General features: G+C 39.7%; 6 protein-coding genes across 7 annotated transcripts in view; 2 read left to right on the top strand and 4 right to left on the bottom strand.

Moving 5' to 3' along the window:
- LOC126805111 (annexin Gh1-like) overlaps nucleotides 1–25363 on the bottom strand; it is a 96628-nt gene that overhangs the window by 16053 nt on the left and 55212 nt on the right. The gene's annotated exons all lie outside the window — the stretch shown is intronic.
- Nucleotides 81–5003, bottom strand: LOC126805098 (asparagine synthetase [glutamine-hydrolyzing] 2). The gene is made up of 15 exons (XM_050532200.1): nucleotides 4857–5003; nucleotides 4615–4753; nucleotides 4294–4389; nucleotides 4065–4206; nucleotides 3594–3689; nucleotides 3422–3516; nucleotides 2845–3006; nucleotides 2607–2687; nucleotides 2070–2291; nucleotides 1801–1935; nucleotides 1383–1463; nucleotides 1159–1245; nucleotides 742–849; nucleotides 399–644; nucleotides 81–289 (listed from the first exon to the last, which is right to left on the bottom strand). The coding sequence occupies exons 1-14, from the start codon at nucleotides 4934–4936 to the stop codon at nucleotides 435–437; spliced, it is 1734 nt and encodes a 577-aa protein (XP_050388157.1). The 5' UTR covers nucleotides 4937–5003; the 3' UTR covers nucleotides 81–289; nucleotides 399–434.
- LOC126805095 (pentatricopeptide repeat-containing protein At1g18485) lies at nucleotides 7483–12571 on the bottom strand. 2 transcript variants are annotated; one of them, XM_050532197.1, is made up of 6 exons: nucleotides 10699–12571; nucleotides 10015–10617; nucleotides 9054–9118; nucleotides 8816–8939; nucleotides 8099–8356; nucleotides 7483–7526 (listed from the first exon to the last, which is right to left on the bottom strand). In XM_050532197.1, the coding sequence occupies exons 1-2, from the start codon at nucleotides 12557–12559 to the stop codon at nucleotides 10175–10177; spliced, it is 2304 nt and encodes a 767-aa protein (XP_050388154.1). In that variant the 5' UTR covers nucleotides 12560–12571; the 3' UTR covers nucleotides 7483–7526; nucleotides 8099–8356; nucleotides 8816–8939; nucleotides 9054–9118; nucleotides 10015–10174. The 2 variants fall into 2 exon arrangements, with proteins under 2 accessions (XP_050388154.1, XP_050388153.1); XM_050532196.1 differs by having other exon boundaries at nucleotides 10015–12571.
- Nucleotides 13487–16298, top strand: LOC126805108 (UDP-N-acetylglucosamine transporter ROCK1). The gene is made up of 6 exons (XM_050532212.1): nucleotides 13487–13719; nucleotides 13820–14095; nucleotides 14213–14411; nucleotides 14512–14655; nucleotides 15250–15324; nucleotides 15825–16298. Exons 1-6 carry the CDS (start codon nucleotides 13583–13585, stop codon nucleotides 15984–15986), a joined length of 993 nt encoding a protein of 330 aa, XP_050388169.1. The 5' UTR covers nucleotides 13487–13582; the 3' UTR covers nucleotides 15987–16298.
- Nucleotides 17041–17847, top strand: LOC126805117 (uncharacterized). The gene has a single exon (XM_050532221.1). The coding sequence runs from the start codon at nucleotides 17107–17109 to the stop codon at nucleotides 17617–17619; it is 513 nt and encodes a 170-aa protein (XP_050388178.1). The 5' UTR covers nucleotides 17041–17106; the 3' UTR covers nucleotides 17620–17847.
- Nucleotides 18444–22460, bottom strand: LOC126805097 (BTB/POZ domain-containing protein DOT3). Its single transcript, XM_050532199.1, has 6 exons — nucleotides 22327–22460; nucleotides 22114–22183; nucleotides 20409–21304; nucleotides 20034–20289; nucleotides 19828–19956; nucleotides 18444–18812 (listed from the first exon to the last, which is right to left on the bottom strand). Exons 1-6 carry the CDS (start codon nucleotides 22458–22460, stop codon nucleotides 18444–18446), a joined length of 1854 nt encoding a protein of 617 aa, XP_050388156.1.

The following is a 25363-nucleotide window of genomic DNA, read 5'->3' as shown; positions in this document are numbered from 1 at the left end:
TAAGTTTTCACCTTTGAATTTCACTTGTCGCACAAAAGAGGGGAATTGTATAAAAAAATAACAGGAAAATCAGAACTGCATTTTACGGATGAAGGATTTAACTAATTAATTGATCAAATAAACATGAAAACCTATCCAAACACAAACAACAAACATAATCGTATCTTGAAGAAAATTACAGACTGAAATTTAAGCATCAACTAGTCTGGTCTCATCTAAGAGACTAGCAAGGCACATCCTAGTTTTTTAAGTTGTGACGTTATTCTCTACAAGGCCATCTGGTTCTCATCTGCCAAAGAATTAGAATAAGTATCAATCTACAGCATAGATAACATGTGTTAGATCCAAAACAACCTAGTCAATATTTCGACAGAAGAATAGCATGTAAAATTCGGTACCTTTTACATCCCACTCAAACTACAGCAACCACATTCTCAGCAATCCCTGTTACACGTTTCTGTGGAGTCATTCACAAGACTTCCAGTCTTCACATCTTTTGAATCCTCGTATGCTGCTGCATGTATACCAAGTGCAGCAAGACCAGATGGATCAGGGTTCTTTGACCATTCTGCATCCCACTCCACAGCTTTTGCTGTGCTGCATGCCACACTTGGACCACCAGGGACTGTCGATCTCGCAGCATTCTGTCCATAAATAGCATGTTAAACATACTCATGTATGCAAACACTGATCTAATTCAGTCAACTGACATTGCAAGAGACGGGAGGAAAGCTGGGTTACCTTTGGGAACAATTTCTCAAAGATACTCCGATAGTAGTATCCTTCTTTTGTGGTCGGAGTGTTTTCAGGGTAGATAAAGCTTGCATTCATCAGCATAGAGTCTGTTACCTGGCCGGTTAGAAAAAAAAAGGAAGAGCTATTAATTCCAAGCAGCCAAGAAAGAAGCAAGAAACTCTAGTGTCTACTTAGTTGATTTGTTAAGAAACTGCACCTCTAACATGAAATAATTACAAAGAAATGAAACATTTTTTCGTGCTAAATTTGAGTTGTCATAAATTTTAATCTGGAAACCACACTTCAACTAGAATCAATTTAAAACCAGGTCCTGGTTGGGAGCATGACAACATCATATATGAGACTAGTTGGAAAAGAACAGTTCTGTCCAATAAGTAAATGCATGTAAAAATTATAGCATACTTGTTCGTTGGCATGATCTTTCAAGCCATCAATCCAGCTGTAACCAACACCATCACTAAACTGCTCCTTCTGTCTGTACAAGATGTTCTACAACCCAAAAGGAAAAAGGGAATTGTTGATACAATAATTCTTGCATGAAATTATTTGCACAAGAAAATTTCTAAACAAAAAGTAAAAAAGAACATGCAAACTGAAATGGTCGGGCAAAAGTAAAAGGTAACAACCTTTGGTAAATATGGCTTCTGCTCATCATCAAATGCTTTGCGTAAGACCCACTTCTCGATCCTCCCAAGATCAGGCCTGATCTGCAGTTACAAATAAAAGATTCAGATGTATGAAAGTAATATAAACTTACACTTGTCATAAAATTTGGCACAAAAACAAGGCAATTCCAACACAGCCATTACAGGAATGAAAAATAACTACCCTGAGGAAATGGGGAGAAAATAGTTCTATATCTATATCAATAACAGGAGACACGTCCACATGTAGTAGATCATTTCATAGTTGTATGAAGATATTCCTATCCCAACAGTCTTATAATGAGCTCCCGCCATGCCAAACGTGGGTAGGCTTCAAATAACTAGAATACAAGAACTGTGTATACAATTGGAGGAAAAGACAAATTTTAATGATTGCTACCATTTTCCATTCTGGATCAATGTCCATAGCAATCTTCAAGAATTCTTTATCGAGAAACGGTACACGAGCCTCAACACCCCACGCTGAAGTCGATTTGTTGGCCCTCAGACAGTCGTACAGATGAAGAGCTTTAATCTGATGAATAGTCACAAAAGTCAGTAACAAAACAAAGTCATAATACCCGTGCAGGGTGGTAATATAAAATCTAGCACGATGCAAAAAAAAAAAAAAAAAAAGCAGAGAACAGCAGAGATAGTGTGTATTAATACCTTCTGGCATGTTTCTTGGTGAAACTCCTCCTTGCTTGGTGCCTTGTGGAAATACAAGTAGCCACCAAAGATTTCATCTGAACCTTCACCAGAGAGGACCATTTTTACTCCCAGAGATTTAATTTTACGAGACATAAGAAACATTGGAGTGCTGGCTCTAATAGTGGTCACATCATATGTCTCAATATGGTAGATAACTTCTTCAAGTGCGTCTATGCCTTCCTGAGATACCAAAGCAATATATATATATATATATATATATATATAGGAATTAATATACATCCAGGTCTTTGTCAGAAAATACCATGTATAAAAAATAACTGATGAAAAACAAAAGAGTGATATGAAGAAAATCAGGGTGAATGCAATCTGTATTTCAAATCACCGATCAATATGAATAGTCTGAATCCTATTTCAAGCAATCATTAGATACTTATTACTTAATAAGGTAAAATTACCTGAATACCGAATTGAAGAAACTAATTTCTACCCTTGACTTTTAGCAAATACATTTTTCTTACATCCCTTACAAATTACCTGAACAGTAAAGTGAAACTCGTGATGATGAGTTCCAAGATAATCAGCAACTTCTCTTGCTGCTTTCAAATCAGGAGAACCCTGAAGATTGAAAATATGAAGCACTTAAGCTACTGTTCAGAAAAGAATATAGAGGGGAAGGGAAGAGGATTGAGAAGACACCAATATGGTTAAATAAAAGATCACTACATTTGATCAAGCACCAAATTTTGTTACAAAAATTGATACGTATAATTACCTCCAAGCCAACACAAAAGGTATGTAACTGTGATCCCCACTGACGTGCAGCTTCTGATGTAGCCAAATAGCGACAAGCCACAGAAGCAACGAGTGATGAGTCCAATCCTCCGGACAAAAGAACACCGAATGGTACATCTGTCATAAGTCTCTTATACACAGCCTACAAGATTGAAAAGACGAATAACTGTAAGGAAATGCATGAAGGTGAATAGGAAAGTTGAATGAGGCATGGAGGCCAATAGAAATCTCTCTTAACAAATCACATATCCGATGAACGAATATAGCTTCAATCATAAAACCTAAACTGATACTTGTATCTTTTTCACAAGAAAGCACAACCATAAACCAAAAATAGTTAAATACTCAAACTCATATCCTAATAGTATATCTTAAGGTGGGCATATATAAAGGGTGTACGTTATGCATATATTCGATAGTTGTAACAGGCATTTTCATGAGGAAAAGGACAATAGTGGGAATGTATCTTACATGAAGGATGCAACCAATCAATAAGAGTGGAAACATGAACAAAACAGAAAAAGAATAAGAATTATGTGGTACACATCAATGTATACCTTCTCAAAAGCCTTGCGTAATACTATGGGATCATAAGGAGTAGATGGTATCTTCTCCAAAAACCATTGCGGATTGTACCACCTTCTCAGCCCTCCTGCACACATTAATTTCCTTAGAAAGTATGTTCCAAGCCCAAATCCTAATCAGTATCTAGAGCTCAACTAAACTTACCCTGTTTGCTAGAGTAAAGATGCCCAGGAGGAAAAGAGATAAATCTTTCACAATCATCACTTAAAGCTTTCATCTCTGAAGAAAACCAAATTGATCCTGCAAAGAAAGCAAAAATAAATAAATAAAGATAAATAAATTCTGCTTAAATGTTCAATATAACCACATATTTAGTGATCAAGAATCATACAAGAATCATCAGGACAAGGGGCTTAGAAGGTAGCTAACTAATACTATATTTGTAAACATACGCCACAAACGTTTTTCGTAGTGCAAAGAAATACTGAAGCAGTAGTTTTGGCCTTTTGGGTCGGCTAAATCTCAATGCTAGTTCACATTTGCTTTTAAAAACAATTTTTTTAACACATGCGAAGAATTAAAAATGAAGCAAGAATCAAGGAAATGGTTTGACTTGATCGACTAAAGAAATATCAGTTGCTTTGAAATATACAACTAAAGCTATACTTGACCTACCATCAAGACCCCAGCCCATGTACAGCGGGGTGATGCCAATAGCATCACGAGCCGCCATGAAAGTGTTGTTTCTTGTATCAAGGAGGACAAAGGAGAACATCCCATCCAGCATGTCAACAAATTCTTCACCATATTCCTCGTACTGCCAAACGATATATATGTTCAATTCATAAAAAGAAAAATCCAAAGGTAGTCATATAAGCATGGTGTTGAAGTCACCAATACTTACAAGATGCGCTATCACTTCACAATCACTGCCAGTTCTGAATTGATGACCCTTCAACGTTTCTCTCAACTCCTTGTGGTTATATATCTCGCCGTTAACCTAATCACACAGCTCCAAAATTTCAGTTCAAAACATTTTGTCAAGCTGATCTCTCCTCAGCTTATTACTATCAATTCATCAAATCTAATCAAATCAAACTACTACAGCTCAGAATCGACTGCGATATCGAAGCTAATGCACACTACTAATCCGCATCCAATCCAAGCCACACTGAATAACACTGATTCAAAGATTCACTGATGCAAAATCGAAAGAGCAGAGTACCGTGACAATGACGGTCTTGTCCTCGTTGTAGAGAGGCTGATCGCCTGAGGCAGGGTCCACAATAGCCAATCGCTGATGCGCAAGGTAGCTGTTCCCATGGCAATGCAAGCCGCTCCAGTCAGGACCGCGGTGCCGCAACCTGTACACACCATAACCACAGCTCATCATCCACCAAAAATCAACAACAAAATCAAAAGCGATTTCGATTTCTACTAGAGATGAAATATGATCGGTGCTTTTACCGGCGGGAGAGCTCGATAATGCGGCAGCGCTTGGCCTGGGAGGTGTCCACGCATCCCAAGACGGCGAGGATTCCACACATGGCGGCGGCGGACGGAGGACTTGAGAGTGGGAAAGGAAATGAGTGGCAGAGTTTTGAATAGTGAGTGGCTGCGGAATCAGGAATCTTTGCCACTTCTTTTTTTTATATAAAGGGGAGGGGCTTGCGATCGTGGCCGTTGGATCTGACTGTGGCAAGGTTTCTGGGTTTTTCTGATTTTATATTTTGTTTTTATGTAGGGTTTCGCTTAGTCTGTGTACTTGTCCTGGTCTAAGATTCTGGGAATTATTTATGTTATCAAAAATTGATGTAAAGAAAAGATTCTATTTCCGTAATTTTCTTTTACAGCAGATTTATTTCAGACTCTGGGCGTGACTACCGCGAAAGAGATTAGTATATATATCCGTCATATATCTAGCCAAAACTAAATTAATCAGAATTAATGGAGTTATGCGCCGGAAGAGGAAGCTTTCTTGAACTAGATAGTTGGATTTGGAATTTAATTGCCGGAGTTTGTAGTACTTGAAACTTATTCATACGAATTATGTGACTTAAGAAACAAACACACGAACACTTTGAGTGAGAGTACCGATTTTTAAGAAGGAAGAATGAGGCTTTTGTTGTTGATTAAGTCTGGTAACTGGTAAGCTTCGAATCACCCTCCACATGAAATTCAGTGACTTGCAATACCTTTTACCGCTATCATGGTTATATTCATTTTGGCATGTTTGTTGTATTCAATATTCATATTGGGTAAAAACGTTTATCCTTGCTACGATTAATGTGACAGAATCAATCGCAATTAAATATTTAACCTCTTATGTACAATGTTTCCAAACCCAAAATATAATTCAATGCTGAAGGTTTTATTGGGTTCATAGGCAAAAGGCTGAAATGAAATACCAAACACTAGTGGGATACGCAATTGGACCTCGACCACCATTCTATGGGAGAGGAATGCATTACTGCTTCACCACTGTAAGGCATTTCTCTCGCCACAAAATGATTGTACAGGTTCAAGTTCAAATACCCTACCTCGATAAAATTGGCAAAATCATTTCACACTGGACTCAATACAAGTACTGCATTAAATTTCACACTGGTATTAAATCTGTTCATGCCAGAAAAGCCGGTAACCCCTCCATTTATAAACTCAACTTGCCCTGGCAGTGGCAAGTCATTTTCCACCTTCTCGTCGAGTGCTGCAGCTAATTCAACAGCATCACATCAGTACTGGAGATGCAGTCATGCAAATCTCTACATTTGTCCAAGACATCCCTTGAGATTACATTGCAGTTGATGATCAACAACAATGCCTCCGACTTTTTTTGTTTCATTGACTTCCAGTATTCTTAGTGCAATAGTCCTCGCAAACTTTGCATCCTCATTTTCCTCATATATTGATAAAGCAGTTGTTTTACCCTATGATGCACCAGTACGGGGTACGGGACATGGATACGGGTACGGCATGATACGTGGATATATTTTTTTCTAGTATGGAGCGTTTTGGATACGTTTTGTAAAATAATATTTAATATATATATATATATATATATATATATTCTAGAATGCAATAGAGAATAATATATACTCAGTTCATCAACTTTCTTTTCACACCTTTTAGCTTGTCAAAAATCCATTTTGCTTTCTCCTCGACAGTACTTGAGAAAGTCTGCAACAAGCCAACAACAAACGATCTAATGAAGAATGAACAAAATCTTTTTATCGCTGTCAACAAATTCTACCCCTTTTACATTCCTTCCTGATTACCAAGTAACTCTTGGTTTGAAGTAAATACATTCCATAGATGCCAATGATAATGAATCGGCCAGACAAAAAGGAAAATGAAAAATCATGAATCATCAAAAGTAGAAACCTTGAGACGAATCAATCAACTGAACATGTAAAGCCTTTATTGCACTGACACACGCTCAGCAGCAGAACCAAACACACATTCAACATATGCCAAATTAAGGATCTTTAATCTCATTGCTCAATCCTCACTCACAACCAAAACCCACATCCCATTTCACTCTTTCTAATCCAAGTTCAATCAGATCTCATCTACCCATGATCAAAAATGAGGAAAGAAAGATTGGCATGAACCGAGTACACACTCATTTGAACCCCCAAACTACACAAATCATGACCAAAAACAATCATCCAAAGCAAAATAGAAATCAGGGCCAAACAGAAAAGCATAAAGGGTGGCAGAATACACACAGACTGATGTTAGACAACTCTTCCTTGGCTTTCCTGGAGATCCATGAGCTCCCGATCTTTAAGCTGCTCACTTTGGTCAAAGCTTTCCTTTGAAGCAAAGCTGCTCACTTTGGTCAAAGCTTTCCTTGGAAGCAACGAAACGGCTGAAGCAAAAGAGGTATAGATTAGGTTTTGTCAATGGCAATTTTACCCTTAAACGTATCCAATCGTATCCGGACCGTATCCGCTGAATTGACTTTGCACTCCATAGTTAGATACATTTTTTCATCCATGGATACGTGTATATGGCGTATCCATACCGTACCCGTATCCGACACGGGTACGATACGGACATACCCAAATTTTGATGTATCCATGCTTCATAGGTTTTACCTTGTGGGAACCTCCTTCACTTTTTTTATTCATCATCCTGACACCAAATCCCCACAAAATTAGGCAAAATATTTCATAACCAACGTAAAACATATCCAGCCATCCAGGCATACAAAGACTGAATTGGTCTAAGACCATGGAGGAGAATCCAGGATTTTGAGGATCAAAATCTCTTTTTGAACTGGATCGAAACATAGACAAACGGAATTTCAACCCAAAAATTCTTGATGTATGAAATTCATAATTCACGAATGAGGAGTCAACTTGGAAACCATAATCACAATTCATATGGACAATTTAATTCTGACTCATGCAAAACTATAAACTGTGAAGGATAGTACCTGCTACCATTTATGATGCAACAAAAGGGAAATAAAGAATTTCAATAAACAGCAGTGAAAAGCTAACATTTTAACCATTATTGATGATGACAAATTCATAGTACAAGGATTCTATCAGAACAAAAACCAAACTTCATGTAGAGTTATATTTCACCTGAAGACCAATCAGGTCCAAGACACCCAGATAATAAAAGGACAGATTAAAAAATTAGAGTGTGATGGTCTTGTAGATGCAGCAATCAATGGGACAACTGCGAGAGTGATATACCTGAGGAAGAAGAGTGGTTTGGTCCTCTTGGCACCTTTAGTTCAGAAGAGAGCGCACGACTAGCTGCTGCAGATCCCAAAATTTTTGTAATTCTCATTTGTTTCTCAATAAAAGGATGGATTCTCTGTCTCTATATCCCACTATTTATATTGGTTGTTGCGAGAAAACGACAGGGGGGAGAATTCTTCAATTTGGCGCCAAGTGTTGGCGCCACTGGAAAATATGAGGGAAAATTGTCTGACTCTCACTCTTCACTTACTGTGGAAATAAGAATCGTGATGCAGTCATAACTTCTGTAACAAATTCAACAGATTATTGTCTATTCTTGCCAGTATGATAAAACTTGATGGATTTATTCTTCATTTTGGCGAAAGTGCTGGCGCCATTGGAAAATACGAGGGCAGCCATGACTTTATTACTCGTCTTCTACTCAAAAGATAAAATAATCGTGATTCAATCTCAACTTTTTTACAGATTGGTGTCCATTTTTGCCCATATAATAACTGTTGGTTAAATTTTACTATAAATATTGTCATTTATTAATTTTTATAAAGACATAATATGCTGCATATCAACTAATTAAAGTCACTTTTTATAACGTAAATAGGATTACTGTACAATATCATTTCATCTGGTCTACCTAGGTTCATCCCTCATTTTCAAGTTTATCAACTAAATATAAATAATGAACTTAATAAACAACATTAAATGAATTACCATGAGAATGCAACAATTGCCACAATCTAGTTGGTTGAGGAATTGGCCTCCACTGCATTGTCTTAAGAAGGTTGAATGCAATTCCATTGGGCTATTGAGGGTAGAATAGGAGCCCTCAAAGGTCCTGCAGCAGGAAGACTTTTAAACTATTGCAACCCATATGTAAAGAAGAAAATTTGGCAAAAAAATTTAAACAATTTCACATGGACACATGAAAATTAGTGCCCGCCTGTCGAACCTATTGCATAAGCCACCTTGGAGATGACGAAAACTTGAAACCTGCTTAAGGGATCAATTGACGATCTGCGAGGCAATAAAGTAAGTAATAATTGAGGAAGTAAAAAAAAAATGTTGTGAATGTGCACTGCATAAAACTTCATAATGACGTGAGGAATTATTTGAAGCATAAACAAAAGGATCAGATGATACCAAACAGGCCAAATATATAAAGAAAAAAAATGTTGAGAGAGGGGGTCGACTGGTACTGAAGAGCTAGCATTATACAAGAATAAACACTTATGTAGCACTTCGATTATGAGTGTGTGGTAATCCTTATTCCTTAGAATTAGCAGACAAGATTACATGAGAAAAAATGTCTTTCAAGTAGGAACACAAATTTGTAATAATTATGAGCCTCAGTAACTAATTGGTTCTGCGTATACTAGACTACTAATCCTGTGCACCAAGCCACACCACAAGCCATTTTGACCTCATTACAGGACAAATTGTGCTGTCAAGGAGGTAAAGAGCTTTTGATCCCATTACCACTAATTGTGCAGCTGGCCCTTAGATGAGAAAATAGTCAAATTACTAACCAAAGTGACCCTCTTCTCCATGACAGAGAGCGTAAATGAAATGAATCACAGTAAACCAATGACATGTAATCAGAAGCAGCAAACGCTTTTACATAGAGCATCTACAACTCTATAGACTATAGGTATAACTTTTACATTCAAGCACAATAATAAACAACTTTAGTTCATGTGCGGAAATGGCAGGCTCCCATCAGTGTCATATAGCACAAAACTATAATGTATTCTCTTCTTTTATTCATAATATGACTCGTGAGAACTATCATAACAAACATGACCCAAAACTTAAGTGCCCACAACACTATTGTTCCATTCTATCTAATTAAACAAACTGACATAAGAGAGAGAAAATTAGAAATAAAAATCCGGAGTTAAGGCTGATGGTACCTGTTTGACTTCACTGATAGCCATTCGCAGAATTCAACTCCTTTTCTTTAAACAAATTGATCTTTTCAAAATTTAAACAGTCCCTCAGTTATTAATTTCAGTATCAAATGTATTAGGATTCTGCCAGCCAGCAATTTGAACTCAGTTGCTCCAGTCTCTCTCAAACTCCAAAAGCATGTACCTCGTCTCTAACCTCAAGCCAACTATAAGCACGATTTTTCTTCAATCCCCTTGATTTCATCAATTCCCTTACCCTCTTTACATCTTCCCATCTACCTGCTTCAGCAAGCATGTTAGAAAGCAGTATATAGTACCCACAATGGTCAGGTTTTAACTTAAAAAGATGATCTGCCGCCCAATTCGCCAACTCTATGTTCCCATGGATTCGACATGCCCCAAGTAAAGAACCCCAAATGTTAGCATCAGGTACAATTGGCATGCCTTTAATAAGTTCTACTGTTTCATCCATGAGGCCAGCCCGGCCGAGGAGATCAACCATGCAAGCATAGTGCTTTTGTTCAGGCACAATATTTCGTGCTAGCATCCCCTCAAAGTATCTTTTGCCCTTCTCAACTAGACCTCCATGACTACAAGATGACAAAACTGCAACATACGAAACTGAATCATATTCTACACCATCTTCACTCATTGCTTCAAAGAAACTGATCGCAGTGTCAAACTCACCTAGCATTCCGTGTCCCAAAATCATTGTATTCCAAGAGGCTACATCCTTGTTGGAAATGCGGTCAAAGACTTTAGTAGCAAGATCAATTCGGCCAGATTTGGTATAGAAATCCAAAAGTGAGTTTGCTACAAAGAGATGAGAATCAAAATGCTTTCGTATTACAGATCCATGAATCTCTTTGCCTTGCTTGATTGCAGTTAAATTTGCGCAAGCTGATATAACTCCCACGAATGAAACAATGTCATGCATCATGCCCACCAGCTTCATATCCGAAAACAAACTTAGAGATTCAGAGCAATCTGTGGTCTGAGAATAACCTATTATTAGTGTGTTGTAGGACACCTCGTCTCTTAGGGATATGTTAAAGACATTTCGAGCAAAAATTAGCCGGCCACATTTTGCATACATGTCTGTGAGAGCATTAGAGACAAACAAATCAGAGGCAGATCCCGTGCGAATTGTCCTTGCATGAATTTCTTTCCCAATGCAAAGTGAACCCAACCGTGCACAAGCAGGAAGAAGATTTGTGATGGTGACAGAATTGGGAATTTCACCATGAGCTTGCATTTGTCTCACAAGTCCAATTGCTTCCAACTCCAGCCTGTTTTGTGCGAAATTAGCAATCATGGCATTCCAAGAAACAATATTCCTTTCATCCATCTCCCAGAACACATTCGATGCCTCAACCTGATGGCCTGATTTGGCATACATATCAATTAACGAGTTGCCAATGAAAACATCTGATTCAATACCCATTTTTACACTGAAACCATGCAGTTCTTTACCAACCCCGAATAATTCAAGTTCCACCAAAACTGGTAACATGCTCGAAATGGTAACAGAGTTTGGTCTAACTCCTACATTAATCATCGACCTAAACATATCCAATGCTCCTACACTATCCCCTACATATGAAAGACTAGTAATAGCCGAATTCCATGAAACCTCATTCCGCTGACTCATCTCATCAAAAACCTGTTTCGAAGCCCTCACATTCCAACACTTCCCATACACATCCACCAATGCATTTCCAACCGTCACTTGCGTACCCAAACCAGACTTCACAACATAGCAATGCACCTGAGCCGCCACCACCTCATTGGCAAGCTCAGCGCAAACCGGCAGTACACTAATAACACTAACAACATTCGGCATACACCAAATCCCCAAAATCATCTCCCTATAACAATGCAGCGCGTCAATATAACCCCCATTTACCGAAAACACCCCGATAACCGTGTTCCACGACACAACATCTTTTTCTGGCATTTTGTCGAACACCTTCCGTGCATCCCTCAGCTTACAACAGCTGCCGTAAAACGAAAGAAGCGTATTCCCCACGTAAACATCAGAGTCAAACCCTAGCTTAATTACAGTGCAATGAACCTCCAGCCCCTTCTTAACCTCCGCCGAGTCCGAACAGGCCTTGATCACGAAAGGAAAGCTGTGATCGTCGAGCCGGACGCCGCGCCGGACCATCTGATTGTAAGTCTGGAAGCGATCGTCGAGCTGAGCAATAGAGAGGGCTCGTATTAGAGTGTTCCAGAGGAAAGCGGTGCGGGAGTAACCGACGGAGAGGTCGAAGAGGCGGCGGCAGGCGGCGGGGGAGTGGAAGGCGGCGTAGCGGAGGATGATGGAGGCGCAGAGGGAGACGCTGCCGGGGAGGAGGCCGGTGAGGAGAGAGAGGGCGTGGAGCTGCTTGGTTTGGTGGAGGGTTTGGGCGGCGGAGGTGAGTGTGAGGAGATTGGAGTGAGGTGGGGGTGGGGTTGGGGTTGCGGTGGTGGAGAGAGAATGGGAGGGGATTGAGAGTAGCGGCGGCGCGTGTAGGTGTCGGAGGGCATTGCGGTGGTGGTTTAACATTAAAAAATTGAGCGACGGCGACTTGGAGTAGTATGGAGTTGACAGGACTGGAGTGTATGAGAATAGGAAGGAAGAAAAATTGAAGTGGGGGCTTGAATAGTTTTGGTAATTTTTACTTGAAGGGTTTTACTTTTTACTCCACTGCGCCGTTAATTTAAGGACGTGCGACGCATGTGAGACAGTAAATGGCGATGGCCGAATTTGCTGTCAATGTAAGTTGTATGGTAAAAATGTCATTGGTTTTGTAGGGGATGTGTGCCGTTGGGTGGGCTAACTTGGAACGGGATATGGTTGGTATTAGACAATTTTGTAACACTAAGGTAGCAGTAGACAACTTTACAAAATAAAGTAGCGATGAATCCGGTTCGAGCGGATAAAATGTAGTTAAATTATACAGTATTAAAAAACAAACAGTATCGTATTTTAACGAACACGTTATATAATAAAACTACGATCACAAACCTCTATTCGGTCATACAAAAAGGAAAGACTACTAAACAAAACAAAACAATTAAAACGGACATGTCTTAACCGAGTTAGTTCAACAATTCTCTTAAAAAACCCATGCTAATAAAATAGAAACAAAATGATAACTTATATGCATACGTCTCTCACACATAAGAAATCATGAGAAGATAAACTTCTAATATATGCTACCGATTCCTCATATTCACATCTAGTGTCTACTCAAGAAAGAAGGTTGTCAATCAAAAGCTTGGAATCCCCTTTCTTCCTTGATTACCGTCTCGAAGAACTGTTTTCTATTTTTTTTTTTTTGTGGTTCGAATTTGTTTCTCCTTTTCGACTAACCAGAACCAATTTAACAGTTCTACCTTATTTCAGTTCTGGATGCACAAGGTTAAAAACATTTCAAAAGTCAAAACTCTAGGTCATTTCCTACACATTATAAAAGTAGTGCCCCAACTTTGTAGGGGGGTAACCGTCGCAAAGAAGACGCTAAACTAAAACCCAACAGAGGAAGCAAACCAAAAGTTCCCAAACAGTCTCTCAAGGTCGCCGGAAATGGCGACCGCCTCCGCCGCCAACCCAAAACGCCCGCCGCCGGGCTCGGACCAAATGAACGCCAAGGTCTTCCTCTACTCCCTCCTCCTCGCTCTCCAGTACGGAGCTCAGCCTCTCATCTCCAAGCGCTTCATCGGGTAAGTCCAATCCTCTCAATTCCTCTCCTTAATTTCACCAATCATCTCTGAAATCTCAAACCCCAACATTTCGTGCACTATGGGTGATTGAGAATTGCAGAAGCGAAGTGATCGTAACGTCGTCGGTGCTGACGTGTGAGGTGGCGAAGGTGATATGTGCCCTAATCATCATGGCGAGAGACGGCAGCTTGAAGAAGGTGTACAAAGAGTGGACTTTGCTTGGTGCGTTGACCGCGTCTGGGCTTCCGGCGGCCATTTATGCACTGCAGAATAGTTTGCTTCAGATTGCGTACAAGAATCTTGATTCTTTAACTTTCTCGATGCTTAATCAGACTAAGATTATTTTTACTGCAATGTGTACATATTTGATATTGAGGTAAATGTGAGTTACTGGATTGGGTTATTTGCTTATTGGATTTGTTGTTGAAGTTTTTGGGGGGTTTTGAGTGTGTCATGGTTGGACTGATTTTTTGGGTGAAATGTGGTAATGTAGGCAGAAGCAGTCGATTCAGCAAGTCGGGGCGCTTTTTTTGTTGATTATTGCTGCTGTTCTGTTAAGTTTCGGGGAAGGGTCGAGTAAGAGGTCTGGTGGTGGCAATTCGGACCAGATATTGTTTAATGGGATTATTCCGGTGTTGGTTGCGTCTGTGCTTTCGGGTTTGGCATCTTCTCTGTGTCAATGGGCTTCCCAGGTTAGTTGAATGTTGCTGTTTCTGTTCTTTGGAGGAACTATTTCATGGTGTTATCAAAGTTCTTTTCTGTTCTTGATTATAGTTTCTTGTTGTGTTATAGGTTAAGAAGCATTCATCCTACTTGATGACTGTAGAGATGTCTATTGTTGGCAGTTTATGCATGTTGGCTAGTACAGCCAAGTCCCCTGATGGAGAAGCTATCAAAAAACATGGACTATTCTATGGATGGACTCTACTGACTTGGGTAATTGTCATATTCAAATCCACGTTTCATTCTAGTTTTTGTTTTTTGGCTTGACTCAGTGTGGAGTTGATCTTATTTGCATACTCAGTTGTCAAAACTATTAGTGTTTGTGCTCAGATAATGGCTTCCTTTCTAAGTGAGATGTTTTGATCATGCTTGCCATTCCTGTCTCATCATATTTAGTCCTGTCAGGACAGTTTCTTATGGCTGCAGAATTATAAATTTCCTCTATAACAGGATCATGCATACTATAGTCCATCCTACTTTGTTTTGAAATACTCACCCCTTGGTTGTCTCTGCTCTTGATGGCATTAGTTTTTTTTTTCTGGATAACCGTGGATGACAATTTTGCTAACGTGTGAATCTGTTGGCATATATTTGATGTAATCTCAGGTTGCACTGGGACTGGGGTTTGCTTTTCTATTGTCTTTTAAACACCTCATTTTACCAAGAACAAAAAAAAGAAAAAAGTAGAGGAACTGTGCAATTTTGATAGAGTGAAAAACTATGCATTCATTTTATAGAAGATGATGCGCTTTTGTAATTGTTGCATGCCTTAATAATTTGGTTCTCTGTTTATTCTCCGTGTTTCAGATCCCAGTCATGTCCAATGCCCTTGGTGGAATTCTTGTTGGCTTAGTCACGACCCATGCTGGCGGGGTTAGAAAGGCAAGCTTTTCTTTCCTTTCTTTTTGTTTTAGTGTGAATTACAATGGTGACTTAAACTTTATTTGTAGATAACAATAGTGATTAGATGATCCCAAACACACTATTAGCTTCAGTACCTTTTTGGAAACAGACAGTTCGAGTAGAAACCCTAAAATAATATCTAGTTTACTATATGCTATTTGGCCACTTCAATCAACATTACAACTTCAGGGATATGATGGCTAGGTTATGGAACATGTAAAGGAAGCAGATTCTGATCTCTTCAATTTAAGTTTCTTGCTACAGTTCGTAAATCATTCCTTAAGAATTTCACAAGAATGCTGAATGGTTGATAAACTGTCCTATGCATACACTTGCTATCTGGGACCAATCATCATTATTAGAATGGCTAAAATTATGACGTCTTTCCATCTTTTCCGTACAGTTCTGTATGTAGTTTTACTATTGAAAGGCCATTATAGTTGCTAAGATACTTACTGCAGAAGCTTTAATGGTTGCAGGGGTTTGTTATTGTTTCTGCACTTCTTGTTACAGCTCTGCTGCAGTTCATTTTTGAAGGGAAACCACCTTCATTGTATTGTCTGGCATCTCTTCCCCTTGTGGTTAGCAGCATTTCAATATACCAGAAATATCCTTACCAAGTTAAAAAGAAAGAATCGTAAAATCCTAACCATCGTGACATCAGGGGCTTCTTATTTTGCCCTGGTCACGAAGTGTTGTCATTAGTTGGACATATTGGAACATGTAGCTGCCTAGATGATACAAACTCATCAGAAAATCCAAGATTTTACGTTTTAGCTAAGGAATTCAATACCAAGTTGTATGTAGCTGCTAAAAACAATTGACTGAGGTTCGAATTTGGTCAGAGACCTCTTTGTCATTGTCAGAACCATTATATGAAGGGAGTTGTAATCTTCAGTTGTTGTAAGAGTGAACAATCAATACATGAGCTCTGGTCCGAATATCAACCATCATTTGAGGTTTGTTGCTTCATAACATAGCCGTGGGCACTGGGCAGTCCAGATTTACTGCAACGTCTTTCTTAAGTTTCTTTCGTCATTATAAGTTATAACATCTAAGTTCCTATAGAAACTAGCTGAGAAGAAGGTCTAATTCAGCTTGTAGATTGCTGGATCTCACATTCCGACTGCCCTAAATAAACTCTGAGATTCTCATCTTGGTTAGCATTTCCTAGTGTAGAGCATGATTGCATAAACCTGAGTGACCTCTTTTTCTTGGTTACAAAACGTGAGTGACCTCTTTCTTTGGTTATAAAGCTTGAGTGAACTCTTTTGAGCCATTGATCCCGGTTAGCATTTCCCAGATACCAAATGATTGTGCAACTATAGAGAGCAAGAACGTGACTACGTAAGTGACCCCTTTAGCCATTTATCATCCCAACTTACACTCACTAACTATAGGAGCAAGTCCGTGATACATTAATGGTATTCGTACATCAATGACTAAGCTCGAGATACCAGACTAGTCGGTTCATGTAGTCATATGCCAGACTAGTTACTACTTACTAGTCGCATACTAATTTTTTATTTTTTAATCAAATACAACAACTACTGTAATATGTTATAACGAGTCTGTAGAGTTTTGACTCACAAATAATACTAGACACGTGCCACGGAGTTTACTTGATATATCGGTATATTGATACTCGCCGATTATTCTATAAAAACCCCAACATACCATCATTTTCTAATTTTCTATACGTAGTCGCAAAACCCTCACACTCAAAAAACCAGAGAGAAGGAGAAAAACGAGAAGGAAGCCATGGGAAGCCGACTGGGGAGCAGAGTAGTCCACTTCCCGAACCTCCCAATCAAGCTCCTAATGCCCACAAGCTTCACCAATATCACCGAATTCGCACTCAAAACCATCCCCTCCGCCTCCAAGATCGAAATCAAGCGCGTCCTCGAGTCCCTCTACGGCTTCGACATTGAGAAAGTCCGGACCCTAAACATGGACGGCAAGAAGAAGAAGCGCGGCGGCCTCCTCATCGCCAAGCCCGCCTACAAGAAGGCCTACGTCACGCTGAGGTCGCCGCTGTCGCTGAACCCGGCGCTGTACCCGATCAGGGAGGTGGAGGAGGAGAGGAAGGCCACGGCGGCGGGGAAGAAGGGCGGGAAGAGCAGCGTGGTGGAGGCGGAGGGAGGAGGAGAGAGGAGGAAGCATTGGCTGGAGGATGGGAAGGTGAATGCGGCGGAGAAGGTGAGGAAGAGCGGCTCTCCGGTTTTTGCGGAGGGGAAGGGGAAGTTTCCGTGGAGCAATATGCGGTTTGGCTAGGTATAATTTGTGTTTTTGTTTCAGTTACGATGATCGGAAGTTGGTTAGTACTAAGAACTGTGGACATTTAGGTTTTTCGATTAATAAATGAGATACGTTTTGATGGTTAATGTTGTTTTGGCTCCGCGTGGTTATGTTTGTTTGAGTCTAGGAGCTGTGTAGTATCGTCAGTAGTTATGTAACGACATGAGAATCGGTGATATGAGAGGAAGGCTCTTGCTTGATGGGTGGATTGATATAGTCCTGTTTGACTGTTGATATTTGTTTTTGATGAGTATAGAGTGTTTATTTGGCTGACAATCAATGTAGTAATGCTCGAGTTTTTCATTTCTAGCAGTTTAGTGTATATTGTACTGTGCTTTTGATTATGTAGGTCATTTTGAGTCTTGTGTGATTTTGTGCTTAAAGCTTGTAGGTTTTTGCACTTGTAGGAAAGAATGTAGTCAGCTAGATGAGCTATGGTAGAATGTGATATTGTAGAGTAATGTAATTGGCTTGCATATAGCGAAACTACAGATAATGCATCCCTATTTATACATATAAGAGCTAGATGAGCTATGGTAGAATGTGATATTGTAGAGTAATGTAATTGGCTTGCATATAGCGAAACTACAGATAATGCATCCCTATTTATACATATAAGACCCACCCTGCATCCAAAAAATAATAATAATAATAATGATAATAATAATAATAACTGTAGTTTCTCCTGTATTTTCATACATATGGTACCCTTGAAGGCTTGAATTTTACACCGCCATTATAGTGCAGGGGTGCTTAACCTCTTAACCCTGGAAATCTCCGGCTGTTGTCTTTATAGTAATTCAGGACATAGATGATCTTTGTCTAGAGTTGATTCTCCTCCCAATTGAGTTGTGTCTTTCTTCGCCTTCTTCAGCTTCGTTGGCTTCAGATTTTGTATGGAAAGATTTCTTGATTTTTCTCCATCCTGAGCTCCAACTGGACACACTCTTTTGCCTGTTATTCATCTTTTCATACTCCTGTTGCAGCTCAGAGTAGTCACTTTGCAATTCTGCCATCCGTGTCTTTACCTTCACAAGTTCTGCTTTAAGATTCTTGATTTCTTCATCTGTTGATGAGTGGTTTCCTTCTTGTTCAGAGTCATTGCCAATTGGTGCTGATTCTTTCCCCTGCATTGCTGTCCTCATCTTTACTTGCTCTGAGAATAGAACCTGTATAGGTTTTATAGTCGAATCCTCTGGTGAAAAATGTAAACTTTGATGGATTTTCTTAAAAAATTCCATATGTGGCTCTGTAGGTTTATGCAAGACTGGTTTCTCATTTGACTACTTCCAAGAGTTGTTTAACTGTGAAAATTCGGATGGTCTTTCCTACGATATATGCTTTTCATTTGACTGATAAGAACAGTCTCTTTATTCTTCCAATAGGTTTACGAAGCAGTGAGAACCACACTACTAGCTTCGGTAAACAATAGTAAAAGATATTCTACTATTCAGAGGGTGGTTCTAGGTGGTTAGGTGACGTTGAAGTTCTTTCAACTGCTATACTACAAACCTGCTTTTACCCTATTTTATGTATGAATAACTTGTAAGGCAGGTGATAGGCTCTTATTATGTCTATTTGCAATTACTTTTCACAGCATGTGATTAGGATAATGCCTAGTTGGTTTTCCAGGCACCGGCATTATCAGCCATTAGCACAGCATGTTAGATGCCATAGGCCATACTTTAATCTGATGAGTGCCGGGTTTCTGTATTTCAATTCTGTATTGCATTCTAGTTACAACATTAAACACATATTTTATGAGTTAATGTTTTGTCTTGTTGTTTTTTCTTCCACCCTTAGGATACTTGAGAATAGATGTATTTAGCTTAGTAGCTCTATGTCTGGTATAGAAGTTGCGCGTCCAACATATCAAGTTATCAAAGAAAATAAGGGATACTTAGTTCAGATTCAGCCTGTATCATTGTTACCGTCTTTCTTCCTTCTGTAATTTCTTTCATATAAATATTTCATTTTCCCTTAAAAGTCTCTATAACTTAGTCTGTGCTACGTGGAGGTTATCAAAATATAATTTAAATTTTTGTTAGACCTTAGTTGGAATTCCTGCATTTCTAAAAGACTTAAATGGCTTAATACTTCCTTAACATGTCTCTGCATGAAGGAGTCAGTACTAACTTTGTTATTAATCTCGTGTGACATGAATGGGAATTTGAGAAATTTTACCTGGACGATGGTTTTCATAGGCAGTCGATCATTTTGTGCAGCATGCATGCATGCATCAAGTGATAATTTCTCACAGTTCATTATCCTGCATAGCCTTCTTCGATCATGCTCAGGCAGTGATGGATGAGTCTGAAAAACCGGGGTTCAGTTTTAGGTTTTAAAACGTCCTTCGAGTAAACACTAGATGAATAGGGCAAGTAAATAACCTTTAGATAGGTGTCGATCGCCCTATAAAGACCATCATCACATGCTCGATCATTTTCTGGCAGCAATTCAGCCAATACTTGAAACTTGGTTATGGAGAGATTTGGGTCTCCTGCAATCTCTGCTAGGTAGTTGTCCAAGAGCTTACTGGCATTGGTTTTACCAGTCTTCTCTTGCTGTTGATGCTCATGCATCAAGAAATATTCCACAATCCTTTGCACAACATCAATGTCATGCATAGTGCGTTCATCTGGTAACCTGCATTAGACATTAGGAAAATTATAACCAAGTCGAAATCGTTTACATATACCTATTCAGCAAGATAATTCTACAGTGCTTTTCTTGCAAAGATGCTATAGAGAATCTAGAGCACTCACTTTACCAGTTTCCCTTGGTCTGCACTATTGTAGCTTGGAATCAACAAGTCATTGACTGTGGCTTCTTCTAACATCATCCCCACTCTCTTCTCAAGCTCTGATATCAAAGCCGGCGATGCCGAGTACATCAGTGCCATCTTTAACATCTGCAATAAGAATTTACATGGAACAGCTTCTTTTTGGGGAGGAAGCACACTTAGGAGGCTTTCAATAATTGCTTTTTGCCCCTGGCTATGTCCAGAACCACCTTCCTCTTTCCTGTTACCCAAGATACTGAACTGCAGGTCATTTCTTCCAACTCCATATCCTCTTAGTCCTTCAAATTCCACATCCATGCCTGGCAACCATCTTTCAGCATAGTGCATAACACATTTGCCTATAAACTCTGGCCTTGTATTCTTTGCCTTTATTGCCGATATGACCCTCATGTAATGATCTATTCGGAAAGTGGCCACTTCACGAAACCACCATTGTTTTTGACCATCGGTATCTGCATTGGTGTTTTCTCTAGTAGCCTTCCAAGCAATTGAGTCGCAGCATCTTCTCACAATTTGAAGATTCTCAGCCCATGGAGATAGAGTTTCACAGGACTTGAGTACAGTGATGGTATCTTTCCAAGAAGAAAGGACTACCAATGTGAGAAAAGCTTCAGTCTTGGAAATCAGATTTCCTGCTTCAAGTTCTTCAGTCATTTCTAGATATTCTGATGCGCATCTCAGTTGAGCTATATTGTTAGGGTTTAAGTCCACTGGGAGACCGTAACAGAATTTTAGAATCATTTCAAAGGTTTCTGGTCCACCTGGGAAGTTTTCAAGCTTCAAGTCATTGCCAAATTTTGAGATCGAAGGCTGAATTTCCATTTGACCGATGTAGCCACATTTTGCTACCAAAGGATACTGTTTACAGAAAGAGAAACAAAACTTGTAACAACAGACTGCTCTGTATATGTTGGATTCCAAAGACGAGAATCTCTAGAGTATAAATCCACAAGACAAGATTTTATGGAGCTGCATAATCTACGTATGTGTTGTCATGAATTTTATTTGGCTATCGAAAATCTGTATTTTGTTATGAAATAAGTAATTATGTACTTTTCTTATGCAAGACAGCATCATCTCCTACTAGGAGGGCCGTCTATGGTACGGGATTTATACCATATAATTATTTACAACTAATTAAACAAAACTACTACATTGATAATAATTTAATTGAACTAAATTACGACATTGACAATAAAATTATCAAATTCATTTGACACGTTTACATACCATTGAATAAAATTACCATGTTTTACAAAAATTTGTTCAAAAACTTGTAAAATGTTGTAAGTGAAGTAATTACCTATAATTAACTATAATTACATAAATAATGATTCATTTTACCACAGTGACGAGAAAGTTGTTGTCATATTTGTAAATGTGGGTTCATATACAGGTGGATACCTAAGAAAATTCCATTAGGACCGTAGGATGAGTATAAATGTTAAACTTACTGTGTGTTTTTTTTTTCAATTTGTGTATTTGAATTTGGATAGTTTGATAGATTACAAGTAATGATTTGCTTAAAATGGTATTTCTAAATTTCAAGTAAAGAAAGGTTTAATGAGCTATTTGAAGTAATTTACAATACAGTGTCCGCCTGCGAAAATCTGCTGTTTCACCTGCTTGTGATATTAAATAGAACATTTGTGTTTCTCTGTAATTACCTTGTGAACGTTAAAAGTGATTTCTTGAACTTGGATTGTTAGGTCCGTTGGGACATGGGAAGTGATGAACCTGCATGAATTCATGAAACAACCAGACGAAGAGTGATAGGGATGAGAAACAGTTGATGAGGAAATGTAGTTAATATCTAGATACAATGACAGAAATGGTTTTCTTCTTGTTTATTGTAACGTAAGGTGCAAGTCTGGTAGTACCATGAGTGTTCTTTCTTTTCGAAGGTCTCAGCTAGATTGATGAGTGTGGCAGGAATCACAATGCTTTTGTCCTGAAGTTGATCACTGCGATTGTAATGACTCCCTGGATTTTGTGTAGTTGGAGACTTCTTCATGGTGACTGATTGGCTGGATATGTATGACTTTTGGAATGACAACACTAGATTTCTCCGAGTAGTATGATATAAGAGAGTGGGATGTTGTATGAGTAATTGCATGAGAATTGAGTCTGTGGCTATGATCAATGTACTCTTAGACGGTAGGTGAAATGTCCCCCAAGGCCCTAACTGTTGCATAATCTGATTGTGACATGAGACTTTTATTTGGTGAATATTTTGAAAAAGATGGAGAACGTGTGCTATGATAGGTCAAATTATTAGCCATGTAGATATGGAAGTAACCAATAGATGGTTTTGTGGCCAAGAATATAGATGATGTTTTGTTTTAGATTATGGATTCTTTATGTTGCAGAAAATTATTGTTGTCATTGATGTAACATGAGTGTTCGAGTTGGGAAAAAGATCTCCTCAGGGAACAATCAGCAAACTCCGGTTTTGAACCCTAGATGGTTCTAACCTTCGTTCTTTGTTGTTGCTTGGCGTGCCAGTACCTTTGAGTTAGGTACAACTCTTACTTGTTGATGATGATTGCGCTCACGTACTGTCTTCTTCTCGAACGATTGTTCCGTAGTTGCTGATAAACCGCTGAAGTTTGAATGACCTATACACAACCGGAGTTGCTAGGTACCTTTCACTCCACCTCAAGTAGATGACCGATCTTACTTTAGACCGCTTGGGGAAAAGCAGAGCTTATAATGAGTCGTTAATAGCATGACTCTCCTGCTGTAGGGAATTGCTGACTAGTGCAGACTTTTGTGTTTGTTAGAAGCTTTGCTAGCGACTCGATGGACTTGACTCTAGTTGCCGAAGTTAATCGGACTTGTTGCTACATGCAGCGCGAGGCGTACATCTGGGTAGCTCCACTCCGATGGGAGACTTGGTTGCCGAAGTGAATCAGACTTTTGCTCCGTGGGGAGGCTTGACTATGCGATTGCGCGATAGTTTGTTTTGACTTTGTGTGTGTGTTATTTTGCACATTTGACCTCTTTATATAGAGAACACAGATTGTTCTTTCTTGCGGATCAATGCTTGAGATAGATTTTTCCCAAATAACCAGTCCACGAGCCTAACGAATCTAAATAATACCAGAGTATTATTTTAGGTCCAAACATTGCCCCCCAAGCCTTGAAATTGAAGACCCAACGAATTTGAAAAGGGCTAGAAGAAAACCCAAAAGGTTATCTTTTAAAATAGTTTGAAACTCTTTACGTTCCCCCGTTGCCAATCGACGCGCGACTTCACCTCGAACCACTACAACCCTTCGTCCTAAAGCACGCGAGAAACACTCACTGTTTCAGAAACTCAAATCAGTTTCAATCAAGCAAACACATCTCTTCCCAGAACCCAATCAGTTCCAATCTCAGAAACCCTTCCAGTTTCTATATAAATCGTGATCTCGAACTCTACCAGTTCATCCGATCCATTTGCTTCCATTATCAAAAAACCCAGAAAAAGCCCTCTTTTGAAATCTTCAATTTTCATCAACAATGGCACCGCCAATCATAATGACGCTCAAGAAGGTGCAAGGCCTCTCCTCAGCTACTCAAACAACGAACCCACCAATCATACTACTATTGGAGTGATTGATGATAGCACCGCGTTCTTGGGCCCCTCTCTTGCCGTAATCCCAAAGCACATCGACGACGACTACCACCACCGATCGCGAGTTCCTCCCCTTGCATTTAGGAATTCCCCGGCCACTTTCAACGAATGGCAATTGCAAAGTCATCACGGGTCCCTAATTGGAGCATGGCCCATTGTCTCCACAACTATGCGAACATGGTATGAAGGTCGCCGCTCGATCGATCGACCCATCTGGGAAGCAGCAGGAATCTTGGAATGCATCGATCTTTCCTTCAAGCTTACTCAAGATGGAGGTAACAGATGCACCATTATGACCGCTGCTTGCTTTTGGAATTCAGCAAGTAATACCTTTGATTTTCAATTTGGTCAGATGGGTATATCTCTGCTAGATGTGTATGCTATTTTAGGTCTACCAATCGGCACCAAGCCCTACATAGACCAGGATTATCTTGCTGTTGAATGCCCAGTTACAGCCACCCGTGCGGTTGCCATTTACCAATTGTATAGTTCCTGGCTCTCCAGTTTTAATCGCAATCATACCGCCAATGTTGGAATTGCCTTCTTGAAATTCTGGCTATCGAAGTTTCTTTTCTGCTCCAACTCAAAGAAGATGACTGGGTGCCATCTGTAACTCGCGACCCTCCTCTACAATGGCCACACTGTGGGTTTAGCCCAAGGAGTTCTGGCCGAACTCTCTCGAATGATGCATTCACTCACCATGGAACCTCTCGATTATCACAACCTCTCGGGGCCCATGTGGATGCTAGACCTCTGGATTCAGGTCTACTTTGTACAATTGCGGAATGAAAGTGCAAGGGACTTCCGTCTGAATCAAGTATTGGGAGAAGCATTTGTTGGTCTGAAGCCCAATTTCTCCCTTCGCTATGCAGCGTGCTTCGAGTACTTCTACAACATGGACGCCTCTGTTCTTGACTCAGCACGGCTGCTCCTAGACCGCACTCACCCTGATGCCCTTCGCGGAGGCTTTTTAGTCCTCAGACGCTATGATGGGGAAAGCCAGCATCTGTTTGAACAAGCTGTTTTAATGGCGGACCTGCCCCGGCACCCCTGCACTGGAGTGGAACTCTATGCCCCCCATCTCTTCGCTAGGCAACTAGGCATGGCTCAGATGGTTCCATTCCCTCCCCCGAGAGTCTGAACTTGTTTTCATCATGGAGACGCCCCATGGCTCCCACCACTGCCACCAACCCTGAGAATCAATATCAGCTGCAGCCAACACCATTTCCTATGATAGCAAGTGGGAGTATCCTTCGCTGCTTCCGTGTTGACAAATCTTACCCCCAATGGTGGCGAAG

Source organism: Argentina anserina, chromosome 1 (genome assembly GCF_933775445.1).
Source record: "Argentina anserina chromosome 1, drPotAnse1.1, whole genome shotgun sequence".
In the NCBI taxonomy this organism is placed as follows: Eukaryota; Viridiplantae; Streptophyta; class Magnoliopsida; order Rosales; family Rosaceae; genus Argentina; species Argentina anserina.
This window is presented reverse-complemented; position numbering and strand designations above follow the sequence as displayed.

Coding starts and splice junctions, on each gene's coding strand:
- LOC126805098 (XM_050532200.1), bottom strand. CDS start 4,936: ATGTGTGGAATCCTCGCCGTCTTGGGATGCGTGGACACCTCCCAGGCC. Junction 4,207..4,293: donor GTGAAGTGATAGCGCATCTT/GTAAGTATTGGT, acceptor ATCGTTTGGCAG/TACGAGGAATATGGTGAAGA. Junction 3,690..4,064: donor CATGGGCTGGGGTCTTGATG/GTAGGTCAAGTA, acceptor CTTTCTTTGCAG/GATCAATTTGGTTTTCTTCA.
- LOC126805097 (XM_050532199.1), bottom strand. CDS start 22,460: ATGAAGAAGTCTCCAACTACACAAAATCCAGGGAGTCATTACAATCGC. Junction 19,957..20,033: donor CGATCGACACCTATCTAAAG/GTTATTTACTTG, acceptor CCGGTTTTTCAG/ACTCATCCATCACTGCCTGA. Junction 18,813..19,827: donor CTATGAAAACCATCGTCCAG/GTAAAATTTCTC, acceptor AAACCTATACAG/GTTCTATTCTCAGAGCAAGT.
- LOC126805117 (XM_050532221.1), top strand. CDS start 17,107: ATGGGAAGCCGACTGGGGAGCAGAGTAGTCCACTTCCCGAACCTCCCA.
- LOC126805108 (XM_050532212.1), top strand. CDS start 13,583: ATGGCGACCGCCTCCGCCGCCAACCCAAAACGCCCGCCGCCGGGCTCG. Junction 13,720..13,819: donor ATCTCCAAGCGCTTCATCGG/GTAAGTCCAATC, acceptor TGAGAATTGCAG/AAGCGAAGTGATCGTAACGT. Junction 14,096..14,212: donor TGTACATATTTGATATTGAG/GTAAATGTGAGT, acceptor GTGGTAATGTAG/GCAGAAGCAGTCGATTCAGC.
- LOC126805095 (XM_050532196.1), bottom strand. CDS start 12,559: ATGTTAAACCACCACCGCAATGCCCTCCGACACCTACACGCGCCGCCG.